Raw genomic sequence first — 14,612 nt, forward strand, 5'->3', positions numbered from 1 at the left:
ACAGCAGTACTGGCCAGGGGTGATGAGGGGGATAATGGAGGGCAGGGAAAGCCTGTTCTTGCTTGGCTCCAGCCACAACTGGGGCATTCCTCGCCCAGCAAAAATTTCGTCAAACAAATACTCTAAAAGAACGGCGGGAGAGTTCCGGTCAGGACCCTGTCGGCCTGGCGGACCAGGTGGACACGCCGGGCTCCCACCCCTGGTCTCCACGCCTGTTCTCCCTGGGGTTAGTAGGAGCCAGCGATTAGGGGCACGCACGCAGCTATGCGCCTGCGCCGAGGGCCAAGGTTCGAGGCTCGCGCGTCGCCCCTTCCCGCGCCAAGCTTCCCGCGCAGTCCTACGCACACGCACTGCGCAGGCGCTGGGAAAGCGACTGGCGGGCATGGCGGCGGGCACCGCACCGGGCCCTCTCCGGGGCTTGGCGGTGGCGGGCGGAGGCGAGAGTAGTGATAGCGAGGATGACGGCTGGGAGATTGGGTACCTCGACCGGGCATCCCAGGTAGCAGAGGAGGCCCTGCGTGGACAGCACCTGTTGTTGGCTCCTGGCTTTCGAGGGCGAGGCCCAGCCCGGAAACTTCTTACTTCCTTGCTGGTGTTTCCCTGTTCACCAGTGTTTGGAAATTCGTGCGTTTGAACTGAAGCAAATCTGCACGTTTTTCCTTTTGTTCCCCACATGTGGTTTTCATCGGATGCACTGCTTTGGCTTGTCGATGTAGCTCCTCGCTTGGGTTTGGACCTGTCATTGCCCGCTCCTTCTTAGACGGGGATTCTTCACAAATTTTATACGTCGACCAGAACCTAACATAAGCTGTGTACCTCCTCCGACGTTACTAGTTCCTGATGTAGGGGAAATGAAAATACGTATAACACGACTTTTAACTTTCTGCCTTTTTTTTTTTTTTAGAAATTAAAAAGGCCTTTGCCTACAGAAGAAAAGAATGAAACATTTAAGAAAGCGTTGACCACTGGAGATATTTCCTTAGTGGAGGAGCTCCTGGATTCTGGTGAGAGTTAAGGGGTGATGTCAACAGAACAGTTTTCTAAGTTCACAAGCATTCCTTGTTTAGGGCTTGTGTTGCTTTTCTAATGAAAACGTAACGAACATGAATATTATCACTCATTCTGAATATCTTAGTTCACTTTTGAGTTCTGCCTACCTTATTTTCTTTGCCCTCATATTGAGTGCCACCCTAATTAACTTCCATCCGTTCTTCCAAATCATTCCAGGGGCCTATTCTGACTAATCCTACCCCACCCCTGATTTTTCTTTTTCAGCACTTACTTGGCTGTAGTTTACGTTTCTCAAGAATTGTTTCTAGTTGTATACATTGTAGTTTTTGTTTTTCCTCCTTCTGTATTTTTTGTTTTGGTGAGAGGAGGCCTGAGCTTAGATACTATAAAAAAATGCCCTGAATATTTGTTCCTACTTTATTGCCTATTCAGTATAGTTCCTTCGGAAAATCACTTAAACTTTTGGAGTATCTTTTTGTTTATGTAAAACATCATGATTCTGTCCTGGGTTCCATTATACTTTTCTGTGAATTAAATATTTTTTTTAAATTACCTTCACATACACATGTCAATTGTTGACTGTAATGGTTCTAATTATGCAAAGATATAATAGACATTTACCATCTAGTTACAGCTACAGAACATTCACACACAAAATAGATAAGATTGTATATAGCAAAATGTTTTTCTTCCATGTTAGAGATGATCCATGGTTTGGTAGAAAGTAAAACCTTTTGGAAACAAATCAGATCAGTCTTTGATTACTAACCATGCCACTGGATGGCTCTGTAATCTTGACCCAGGTACGAACCTTCCTAACCTTCAGTTTTCCCCTTTTAAAAATGAGGATGCATTTATATAACAGGGTAGTTGGGGAGAGCCTGAATTAAAATGAGAGAATGTATAAATTAAGGATATATAAACAATATATAAATGCTTATTATTATTAGCAAATGAAAAGGATGTTGGATTGGTGGACAGGTGGTGGAACTTGGGTTTCTACTTGAAGAAAGAAATTGAATGAAAATCAAATAAGGAGAAAGAGGTCAGAATAACTAATATGAATGTATATAGTGTTTTTATTATTGGTTGGGGTGGAATAGGCAGAAACTTGTTTTAGGAAAGAAAATTTGTCCTGGTCAAAGTGGGACGAGGTACAATGAAAGTGATGGAGGCTCTTGAAGGATTAGGACTTGATATGATTGATAGCAAATATGGGTTTTGAGTCTCTTTAAAGAACCTATTGCTAAGTATTTAGTTAACCATTTGAAATTTGGTTTTAATTACAAAAAATTGAAAGCTCATTTTAAAAAACCAATAATAAATACATAGGTATAAAGTAGAAAGATACCTTTTTATCCTCACTCTCACCCCCATTACTGCTATTTTGGGTATTTTATTCTACATGTCCTTATTTAACTCTTTAAAACTATTTCTATTATTTTGCCTTCAAAGTCATTTTTGTTTTTGAAACATTTTTACACCAGTCGAAAACTTTAATTAAAAAATGAAATCGTGCCATGTGGGATGGCTCAATCCTGTAATCCCAGGGGCTCAGGAGCTTGAAGCAGGAGGATCATGAGTTCAAAGCCAGCCTCAGCAACTTAACAAGGCCCTAAGCAGACCCTGTCTCTAAACAAAATATTAAAAAGGGCTAGGGATGTGACCAGTGGTTAAATGGTTAAGCGCCTATGGGTTCAATTCCCTGTATTTAAAAGAAAAAAAAAGGAACAACCATTTTTAAGTTTGAAACTGTCTCAAGTGTTATTTTGCTGTATACTAACAGTTTTAGTTCTCCATGAAGTATTCTACATATTCAAGAAAGGTATAGAAACACCCCCCCCCACAGACATGATCACTTTCCTATAGTTGATGTGTATCATTCCTATGAATATATATATCTTTATATCTATCCATAGACATTGTAGTGTTATTTTGAATATTTTTGAGCTATATATTATATTAATCCTTATGAAATACCTTCTTTAAACACTATATCTAGAACTTAATTTAAATATTAGAGGTGATGATTGGTAAGAATTTTTATACCACAATGCCTTATTTATTTTTCTTTCATTTTTCCCTTTTTCTACATTACTACTAGCACAGTTCAAGCAGTACTGTCAATAAGAAAAGAATGAGAAAACTATTTTTTTCTGAACTCATTCAAATGCTTTCAGTTGTAGCTGTTTAAAGAGGAAGATTTGTTAAAAGTTGGCAAGTTGGGATAGCATTTTATGTGTGTACTGAGATGGTTAAGTATTGTTTTCTCTCAATGTTTTTCATCTACCTTATGCCAATTAAAGTGAGACAGTTGAGAATTGGAGATATATATTCTTTCAGGGACTTAATGTTTCAACAGAAAAAAAGTGATCCCAGCCTCACGTTTGTATTTTCTTGGTGATATTACCTTCATCTTTGCAAGTGGAATACTTTATAGCTAAAGACTATAAAACCTGTAAATTATACAGTGGCATTTCACATACAAATTTTCCTTCTTTGAAACAAAAATGTTTTCCTTCTTGAGATTAGCAAATACTACTTAGGTTGAAGAGAGAGATTGCTACTTAAATCTTTATCTCCTTATAGAAAAGGTTTTACCTAAATGTAATGGATTGCCTTACTTTATCCTTATCCTTGTATTACATATTCTGTGCTGTTCCTCAGTCCTAGAATAGTTTAGTCTTTTTGTATAAAACCAAACCAATAAATATTATTAGGGGAAAACATAATTTCAAGGATTTTTACCATTAAGTATTTAAGGATTTTAAGGTCAACTGATTCTTGTCCTAGTTACTATCTATCCCTATCTCACTCTGAAACTTTATCCTACTCCTAAGGCTTGATTTCTCATTTGTGAAAAGAATTCTAGCTCACTGCTTATTATTTATTTTTCTAAGGTAGAACCTGATAGTAATTTTTGATTTACTCTTTTTCTTACCCGTTTTCAAAGATGATCCTACCTTTGAATCTCCTTTTGTTATACAACCCCCTGCCCCATCCTGCTCGCTGGAGTGGCTCTCTCTCTCTCTTTCTCTCTCTCCCCCCCCTCACCCCACCTCCTAGCTTTAGTTTGATATTCATAAATTGGTCTCCCTGTATCCTGTCCCATTCTCAACAGCAATAAATCTTTGTTGTTTTTATAATACAGATATAAGGATGTTAATCTCTGGATCACAAAGTATATTTTGTATTTCATAACAGAACTTTCATAATCTAACCCTAATCTATCTTTTTAGCTTCATGTTTTATCTGGTCACCCATGGGTAAGTTTTGTGTTGAAGAGGAAGTTAGTATGTCTTAGGGAAATATGTGGTATTCCCTAATCTTGGCTATTGCCCAAGTGTAAATATTCTAATTTAAAAGACTTATTTCCTCTCTGAAACCTTCCCCAACTCCCCTAGAGAGAAAAAAAGGCATAGAAAAATCTATTATACTGTAAACTATTTTATATTTATATTTGATAAAGTCAGATGAAGTCTCAGAACATAGTGCCTATAGTGAAACTGAAGTTAGCAAATTTATTAGTCTCAATATTACTATTTTTCTAAGGCCATTATTACCAAGAAAACTTCTTATAAACTATATATTGTATGTCTCTATTTATATATATGTTATACACACTACAGTCAGGGTTTTTTTTGTTATTGTTTTGTTTTTGATGGTGGGACTTTTAAAAGCTTGTTTTTGTCTTGACAGGCATTAGTGTAGATTCCAGCTTTCGATATGGATGGACTCCTCTGATGTATGCTGCTAGCGTTGCCAATGTAGAGATAGTTCGTCTCCTTTTGGACAGAGGTGCTAATGCAAGCTTTGATAAGGGTAAGATGTTTGAGAAAACTTAACTGGTTATGTCTACTGTGATTCTTTGAATCCCATGCAGCAATTAGGAAAGGGGGTAAAAATTAAAGCCATTTAAAAAATAACCTTTCTATTAGTTAAATTGTGTAAATAATATGCACAATAAAATTAGAAACGTGTCCATTTTGAAAAACTCTTTCCAAGAAGACAGATTCCAGATATGTTTTCTTTACAGCATATAGGTATGTACTCCTAATGTCTGAAGTAGAAGATTTGGCTATTTTTAAAGATAAAATAAATTGGAAAAGTCAAGTCTAATAATTTTTTGGAAAAATACTTGAAAATCGGTTTATGAAATTGTAAATTCAACTTTGAATTATATCATTAAAGTTGTTTCAGAAGTATTTTATTAAATATATTTACTTTTGTTAGTAAATAATTTCCACTTGATAGTGCTTTAAATGCTCTTAAAGAACAAAAATATATATGCAAATCCAGTTTGTTATATTGATTTAGCAAATCACTTTTTTTTTTTTTTTTTTTTTGCAGTCCTGGCAATTAAAACCAGAGTGCTCTACCACTAAGCTACATCCCCAGTCCTTTATATTTTTTTTTATTTTGAGACAAGTTCTCACAAAGTTACCAAGGATGACCTCAAACTTGAGATCCTCTTGCCTCAGCCTCCAAGTCACTAGGATTATACACATGTGCCACTACACCTGGCTTAACTTGTTTTTAATAGTCAGTTGAATTCACTTCATAATTATAAGTGTTATTTTAGAATTAACTTTCACATTTTTCGTATGTACATTAGATACTTGTAAAAGATACTTCTTATATATTTCATAAAAGTTCCTCTTAGTTCCATGTTTAATGAGGTTTTTTATTTTGTTCTTTAAAAATATCCCTCAATGAAAGCTATATTTAAGAATGAGATTTTTTTAAATTCATATGTATTGTAAACAAATGAAATACATCTTGTTTCTCTGTACATGAGGTAGAGGCACACGGTTTTTATAATCATACATTTACCTAGGGTAATAGTTTTTGATTCATTCTGTTATTTTTTTTTTCTTCCGACCCTCCCCCATTATCCCTCTATACAGTTCCTACTTCCTCCATTCTTGCCCCCCTCCCACCCCCCATTATGTGTCATCATCCGCTTATCAGCAAGATCATTCGTCCTTTAGTTGTTTGAAATTGGCTTATCTCACTTAGCATGATATTCTCCAATTTCATCCATTTGCTGGCAAATGCCATAATTATCATTCTTTATGGCTGAGTAACATTCCATTGTATATACATACCACAGTTTCTTTATCCATTCATCAATTGAAGGGCATCTGGGTTGGTTCCACAATCTGGCTGTTGTGAATTGAGCAGCTATGAACATTGTTGTGGCTATATTTCTGTAGTGTGTGATTTTAAGTCCTTTGGGTATAGGCCAAGGAGTGGGATAGCTGGGTCAAATGGTGGTTCCATTCCAAGTTTTCTAGGAATCTCCACACTGCTTTCCAGAGTGGCTGCACTAATTTGCAGCCCCACCAGCAATGTATGAGTGTACCTTTCTCCCCACATCCTTGCCAACACCTGTTGTTGCTTGTATTCTTGATAGTTGCCATTCTAATTGGGGTGAGATGGAATCATAGGGTAGTTTTGATTTGCATTTCTCTTATTACTAAAGATGTTGAACATTTTTTTCATATATCTGTTGATTGCTTGTACATCTTCTGTGAAGTGTCTTTCATTTCCTTAGCCCATTTGTTGATTGGGTTATTTGTATTCTTGGTTTAGAGTTTTTTGAGTTCTTTATAGATTCTGGAGATTAGTGCTCTATCTGAAGTATGATTGGCAAAGATTTTCTCCCACTCTGTAGGTTCTCTCTTCACATTGCTGACAGTTTCCTTTGCTGAGAGAAAGCTATTCAGTTTGACTATATCCCAGTTATTGATTCTTCCTTTTATTTCTTGTGCTATGGGAGTCCTGTTAAGAAAGTCTGATCCTAAGCCAACATGTTGAAGATTTGAACCTACTTTTTCTTCTATAATCTGCAGGGTCTCTGGTCTGATTCCGAGGTCCTTAATCCATTTTGAGTTTAGTTTTGTGCATGGTGAGAGATATGGGTTTAGTTTCATTCTGTTGCATATGGATTTCCAATTCTCCCAGCACCATTTGTTGAAGAGGCTATCTTTTCTCCATTGCATATTTTTGGCACCTTTATCTAGTATGAGAAAATTGTACTGATTTGGGTTTGTGTCCGTGTCCTCTATTCTGTACCATTGATTCACCTGTCTATTTTGATGCCAATACCATGCCGTTTTGGTTACTATGGCCTTGTAGTATAGTTTGAAGGTCTGGTATTGCGATACCCCCTGCTTCACTCTTTCTGCTAAGGATCGCTTTCGCTGTTCTGTGTTTCTTATTCTTTCAGATGAATTTTCATGATTGCTTGCTCTATTTCTGTAAGGTACATCATTGGGATTTTAATTGGAATTGCATTGAATCTGTATAGCACTTTTGGTAGTATGGCCATTTTGACAATATTAGTTCTACCTATCCAAGAACATGGGAGATCTTTCATCTTCTAAGGTTTCTTTAATTTCTTTCTTTAGTGTTGTATAGTTCTCATTGTAGAGGTCTTTCACCTCTTGTTAGATTGATTCCCAAGTATTTTATTTGTATCGAAGCTATTGTGAAAGGTGTAGTTTTCCTAACTTCTTTTTCTGAAGTTTCATCACTTGTATAAAAATGCATTGGATTTATGAGCATTGATCTTATATCCTGCTACTTTACTGAATTCACTTATGAGTTCTAAAAGTTTTCTGGTGGAATTTCCTGGTTCCTCTAAGTATATAGTCATGTCATCAGCAACAGGGATAGTTTGAGTTCTTCTTTTCCTATTCGTATCCCTTTAATTTCCTTGGTCTGTCTAATTGCTCTGGCTAGAGTTCGAGGACGGTGTTGAATAGAAGTGGTGAAAGAGGGCATCCCTGGCCTTGTTGGGGGAATGCTTTCCGTTTTTCCCCATTAAGAAGATATTGGCCATGGGCTTAGCATAGATGGCCTTTACAATTTTAAGAAATGTTCCCACTATCCCTATTTTTTCTAGTGTTTTGAGAATGAAGGGATGCTGTATTTTATCAAATGCTTTTTCTGCATCTATGGCAATAATCATGTGATTTTTGACTTTAAGTCTGTTGATATGGTGAATTACATTTATTGATTTCCGAATGTTGAACCAACCTTGCATCCCTGGGATAAACCCACTTGATCATGGTGCACTTTTCTTTTTAATATATTTTTGTATGCAATTTGCTAAGATTTTGTTGAGAATTTTTGCATCAATGTTCATTAAGTGTATTGGTCTGAAATTTTCTTTCCTCAATGTTCTCTGTCTGGTTTAGGTTGATATTGGCTTCATAGAATGAGTTTGGGAGGGTCCCTCCTCTTCTATTTTATGGAATACTTTGAGAAGTATTGGAATGAGCTCTTCTTTACAGGTTTTGTAGAACTCGGCTGAGCACCCATCTGGTCCCAGACTTTTCTTTGTTTGTAGGCTTTTGATGGCTTCTTCTATTTCATTACTTGAAATTGGTCTATTTAAATTGTTGTATGTCCTCCTGGTTCAGTTTAGGTAATCATATGTCTCTAGAAACGTTGTTGATGTCTTCGAGATTTTCTATTTTGTTGGAGTATACATTTTCAAATGGCTTCTAATTATGTTTGTATTTTCTGTTGTTTGTATTTATGTTTGTATTTTCAATATCGTTTCTGTTGTGATATTTCCTTGTTCATTCTGAATTTTAGTAATTTGAGTTTTTTCTCCTCTTTGTTAGTGTGGGTAAGGGTTTATCAATTTTGTTTATTTTTTCAAAGAACCAACTATTTTGTCAATTTTTTCGATTGTTTCTTTTGTTTCAATTTTGTTGATTTCAGCTCTGATTTTAACTATTTTCTGTCTTCTACTACTTTTGGTGTTGCTCTGTTCTTCTTTTTCTAGGGCTTTGAGCTGTATGTAGTGTTAGGTCATGTATTTGTTGATTTTTTTCTTCTTTTATTGAATGCCTCCATGAAATAAATTTTTCTCTAAGTACTGCTTTCATAGTGTCCCAGAGATTTTGATATGATGTTTCTTTGTTCTCATTTACCTCAAAGAATTTTTTAATTTCCTTCCTGATGTCTTGTGTTATTCATTCATCATGCAATAGCGTATTATTTAGTCTCCAGGTGTTGGAGTAGTTTCTGTTTTTTACTCTGTCATTTATTTCTAATTTCAATCCATTATGATCTGAAAGAATACAAGATAATATTTCTATCTTCGTACTTGCTAACATTAGCTTTGTGGCATAAAATATGGTCTATTTTAGAGAAGGATCCATGTGTGCTGAGAAGAAGGTGTATTCACTCTTTTTTGGATGGTATATTTATAAATGTCCATTATGTCTAATTTATTGTGTTTGAGATCTATGGTTTCTTTTGTCAATTTTTGTTTGGAGGATCTGTCCAGTGGTGGAGAGAGGTTTGTTAAAATCACCTATTATTATTGTGTTGTTGTCTATTTGATTTCTGGAATTGAGAAGGATTTGTTTGACATATATGGATGAGCCAGTATTTGGGGCATAGATATTTATGATTGTTATGTCTTGCTGATTTATGCTTCTCTTAGCAGTATGAAATGTCCTTCTTTATTCCATCTGACTAACTTTGGCTTCACGTTCACATTGTCTGATATGAGGATGGATACTCTGGCTTTTTGCTGTGTCCATGTGCATGGTATGTTTTTTCCCATCCTTTCACCTGTAGTCTGTGTGTATCTCTTTCTGTGAGATGAGTCTCTTGCAGGCAGCAAATTGTTGGATCTTTCTTTTTAATCCAATCTGCCAGTCTATGTCTTTTGATTGACGAGTTCAGGCCATTAAACATTCAGGGTTATTATGAGATATTGATTTGTATTCCTGGTCATTTGGCTCTTTTTTTTTTTTTTTTGTTTTTTTTGACACAACTTGGTTTCTCCTTTATTTGGCTGTTCTTTTAGGATAGTTCCTCCCTTTGCTGATTAACATCATTGTTTTTCATCTCTTCCTCATGGAATATTTTGCTGAGAATGTTCTGTAATGCTGGCTTTCTTTTTGTAAATTCTTTTAGCTTTTGTTTATCATGGAAGGATTTTATTTCATTGTCAAATCTGAAGGTAAGTTTTGCTGTGGTATAGATTCTTGGTTGGCATCCGTTTTCTTTCAGGGCTTGAAAAATGATGTTCCAGGCCCATCCAGCCTTTAGGGTCTGGACTGAAAAATCTGCTGATATTCTTATTGGTTTCCCCCTGAATGTAATTGATTCTTTTCTCTCCACAGCCTTTAAAATTCTGTCTTTATTTTGTATGTTAGGTATTTTCATTATAATCTGCCTTGGTGTGGGTCTGTTGTACTTTTGCATATTTGGAGTCCTATAAGCCTCTTGTACTTGTTTTCATTTCATTCTTCAGATTTGGGGAAATTTCTGATATTATTTCATTGAATAGATTGTTCATTCCTTTGGTTTGTTTGGTCTAAGCCTTCCTCAATCCCAATAATTCTTAAATTTGGCCTTTTTCATGATATCCCATAATTCTTGTAGATTCTGTTCATGATTTCTTCCCATCTTCTCGTGTTGGTCAACTTTGTTTCAAGGTTAAATATTTGTTTTCAATATCTGAGGTTCTGTCTTCAGGTGTTCTATCCTATGTTTATGCTTCTATGGAGTTCTTAATTTGGTTTATTGTTTCCTTCATTTCAAGGATTTCTGTTTGGTTTTTTTTTTTTAATATCTCTAACTCTTTATTGAAATGATCTTTTGCTTCCTGCATTTGCCCTTTTAACTGTCAATTGCTGCAATCATTCAATGCCTGCATTTCCTCATCATTCAATGCCTGCATTTGCTCTTTAATCTCCTCATTTGCTTCCCTGATCATTTTAATTATGTACATTCTGAACTCCCTTTCTGACATTTCTTCTGCCATGCTGTCATTGGATTTTATTGCTATACCATCTAGATTTGTTTGGGACATTTTCTTCCCTTGTTTTCTCATATTACTTAGGTGACTACTCCTCTAGTAGTGAAACTCTGGGGTATTGCAGATTTCCTCTTTTGACTAATATTGTCCCTATAGATTTCCAATAACTCACCTCTTAGGCTTCAGTAGCCTGAAGTCTTGGAGGAACTTGATAATGTGGTGCTCCACAAGGAAGATGCCCTCTAGGGGTGGTGGCCTTCATGTGGGGTATACTCCCTGTCAGTGGGCAGAGGCACCTCCACTTGTTGACTGATGGTCAACCAAAGGGAGACTAGACTGCAGACTGGGTCACATCTGATCTGGGCCTGTGTCTCTGGTTCTACTGCCCTGGTGGGAAAGCCTCACCCAGTGGGGACGACTCACCCAGTGGGGAAGTTTTGCTGGGCAGCTCTCCTCCGAGAAGTTCCCTTCCGGTCCAGAACTACTACCTGGACTGGTAAGCCCTCCTCTGCGATGTTCCCAGGGTTCCTGACCCACCACCTGGGCCTGGGAGCCTGGCCCTGCAAGGGATTCCCTCTCTGAGTGGCCCTCCTCTGCTGTGTTCCCTGCGGACCAGAGCTACTGCCTGGGCCTCAGACCCTCACTCTGCGTTGAAACCTCTCACTGTGCAGCCCTCCTCTGCAATGCTCCTGGTTGACTGCGTTCTCGGCTCCAGCAGGGGAGTCTCACTGGGCCACTCTACTCCATGAAGTTCCCTGCGTTTCGGGACTACTGCCCCATTCGGGGAGCCTGACCAATGGGAGAGATCCACCCAGTGGCTCCGAGTTGCTCCCGAGTCTTTCAGTACCTCCTCAACTCCTGGGTCTTGTCAAAGGTCCTCTAGCCTCCTGTAGGTGTCTCAGGAAGAGAGTTGCCCTTCCAATGATGATGGCCACACCCTCAGGAATAATTCAAAATACCTGCACCAGGCTATGAAGAAGCCTCTGGCCAGCTCCGCGATGCAGGCTGGCTGGCTCTTCTGCCAGCTTGCTCCGCGTTGGGGGACAGACCTCGGCGTGGTGGTTGGGTGGGGTCGCTCAGGGATGGCATCTGTCTTGGGCCTGGTGGTTGGGCGGGTTGTCTGCCTGCCACCTAGCTCTGCCATGCAGGTGGCCTGACTCACCCGCCAGCTCACTGCGCAACTGCAACTGACTAGTGATGGCACCGTCCTGGGTGCAGGGGTCAGGCGGGGTCACTCAGAAATGGCGTCTGTCTTTGGCATGGTGGCTGGGAGGGTTGACTGACCACCGCCTAGCTCTGCAAGGCAGGCGGTTTGGGTGCCTACCTGCTACCTCCGCGATGCAGGCGGCCTCAAGAATGAGATTTTTAAAAGGATAGAAAATATTCTGCTCAAAAACTTTTTTTCTGCTTTTCCTCCTTGTATTCAGAGGAATACTTACAGTTACAAAACACTTCATATTTTTCTCAGAATGTACATAAATGCTTTTTTGTGTCTATGATAGTACAAGTCAGGTAAAGAGAGTAGGTATTAATTTCATACTTAAAAATTAGATCTAATGAGATATTAAGACATTACTGGACTCACAGTTTTTCAGTGGCAGAGCTGGGACTAGAATCCTTATGCTCTGCCAGCAGTGAACCACTACTATAGCTATTGGCTATAGTGACCTCTTTTGAATTCCTAAGCTCTTAATTGAGAAGTGGTTGTTTGTTTTATTTTGTTTTGTTTTTTAATCTACCCTATTCCCCATTGATGTCATAGGAGCCAAGGGAAGAATAGTTTTAGGGAACAGGGTGAATTTGGTGAAATCAAGTAGATAAAGACTAAAAGGAAACCAATGAATGTGGCAGTTGTATCACTTTTGATAGGGAAGTTATAAGCTAGATATAAAGAACTGCCAAATGGGTGAGAAGAAGTGAAACCAGAGAGTACAGCTCATTTTCCAATTGTAAGTTGAGGAAGGCAAATTTTAATCAACCAACAACTGTTCATATTCAGGCAGTGTGGCAGAGTCATGTACTTCACTTCTAGTCTCTTGAGGAAAGGGAATAGTGGAAATAACTTAAGAAGTGCATTGTACATATTCTGTGGAGATGAATTCATTCCTGATCTCATATTTTGGTGAATTAGTCTTATGAATGAGATTTGGGAAGAGTTTGTAGAATTCTAGAGTGCAATAAACATAGAATGTTTTAAAGGTAAGGAAGTCAATTAGATATACTTCCTAAAGTATGAGGATTTTTTTCTTGCTTTGTTATTCATTGTAGATAAGCAGACTATTTTGATGACTGCATGTTCTGCTCGTGGCTCTGAAGAACAAATCTTGAAATGTGTAGAACTGCTACTTTCAAGAAATGCTGATCCAAATGTAGCTTGTAGGTAAGAGCCTTACTGTTGATTCAAAAATGTTGAAGATACTTTTGATTATCATCGTGTTAAACACTTCATAGTATGAATTTTTTAAACTCTATAATGTTTGTTTACTTGGCCAAATAGTTGATGAATGAAATTAGGTCATAAGTTCCTAGTTCCGGTTATGTAAGAGTACCAAGAGAAGTTGATCTTTTAACCTTTAATTTTTAGAGAATATATAAATATTTGGAATGAAACGGAAAGATGATATCAGATAATCATTTTCTGTGAATTCACTCAAAAGAATTTGATGATCAAGCTATAGAAGTAAAGCCTGTTAAGTACTTTCTCTGTGTAACAAGTTTTAAACAAATATTCTGGCATTATATGGAAATTGTTTCTATTTTCCAATTAATTAGATAATAATTTACTGTAATAGTGTCTCGAGGGAGGAGTGGGGTTGAGGGTATGAAAATGGTGGAATGAGAATCATTACCCTGTGTACGTGTATGATTACACAAAGGTATGCAGTGTACATCATGCAACAACTATAGAAATGAAAAGATGTACCCCATTTGTGTACAATGAATCAAATGCAGTCTGGTAAAAATAAAAAATAATTAAAAAAATAGTGTCTTGATACATAGAAAATAAACAACAAATTTATCTTGTGTCTATTGAAATGCCTATAATAATAATAAAATGAATGCTCTATGTCTTTAGATAATTCCCAGATGTAAAAGATTTTGATCTAACTGTAATGGATTTCAAGGATGGTCTGTTCTGCTGGCAGCAGGAGCCATTTGGTAATGTCTAAAAGGATTTTTGATTTGTCATACCTTTAAGACATTGCTAGCATTTAGTGGATAAGGACAAAGGGTCTGCTAAATATTCTATAGTGTGTGGGATAGCCCCTCCAAAGAATACCAATCCCAAAATGACAAAGTTGAGAAAACTCTGATTTAAGATGAAAAAGGCAAGGGCTTATAGAGTAGCTAATCAATATTTAAGCAAAGATTCTGAAAAAGATTCTGTCTATATATTCTTTTAGCACATCAATTCACAGGAATTTTTGTTTCTGTCATTTAGTGATATCCCTAATTAGGTCTAACTTTTGGATTCAGTTGTACTGTGAAATTGGGATATGAACTTCAGAACACTAACTGAAGTACACTTCCAGATGTGTTGTGGTTTTGATTTGTACCTTCAGAAGTGGCATAAGATAAGACTTGCCTCTCTTTCAATGGAAAATTGGTTTTTGTTTGATGTATCTCAGTTTGTAAAATTTCTTTTACTACTTCTCCAAGATACTATACGTAAAAACCTCTCACTCACCATCTTCTAAATACTGAATGTGAAGTTAAGCAAGCTAGTATCATAGGTTTTAGACTATTTTGCCTCTCAAGAACTAGATGGAATCTTTCAGATACATAGGATATATATTTCATTTGAATT

General features: G+C 37.2%; 1 protein-coding gene across 3 annotated transcripts in view; it reads left to right on the forward strand.

Annotated features, from left to right (window-relative positions):
• Positions 1 to 381: 381 nt before the first annotated feature.
• The window catches only part of ASZ1 (ankyrin repeat, SAM and basic leucine zipper domain containing 1), a 55,376-nt gene continuing 41,145 nt past the window's right edge, over positions 382 to 14,612 (forward strand). For all 3 annotated transcript variants that reach the window (XM_079150520.1, XM_079150521.1, XM_079150522.1), the window contains exons 1-4: positions 382 to 499; positions 905 to 1,004; positions 4,711 to 4,833; positions 13,073 to 13,184. In XM_079150520.1, the coding sequence (XP_079006646.1) occupies positions 383 to 499; positions 905 to 1,004; positions 4,711 to 4,833; positions 13,073 to 13,184 (452 nt within the window). In that variant the 5' untranslated portion in view covers position 382. The remainder of the gene's footprint in view (positions 500 to 904; positions 1,005 to 4,710; positions 4,834 to 13,072; positions 13,185 to 14,612) is intronic.

This window comes from Sciurus vulgaris (assembly GCF_902686455.1).
Source record: "Sciurus vulgaris genome assembly, chromosome: 8".
In the NCBI taxonomy this organism is placed as follows: domain Eukaryota; kingdom Metazoa; phylum Chordata; class Mammalia; order Rodentia; family Sciuridae; genus Sciurus; species Sciurus vulgaris.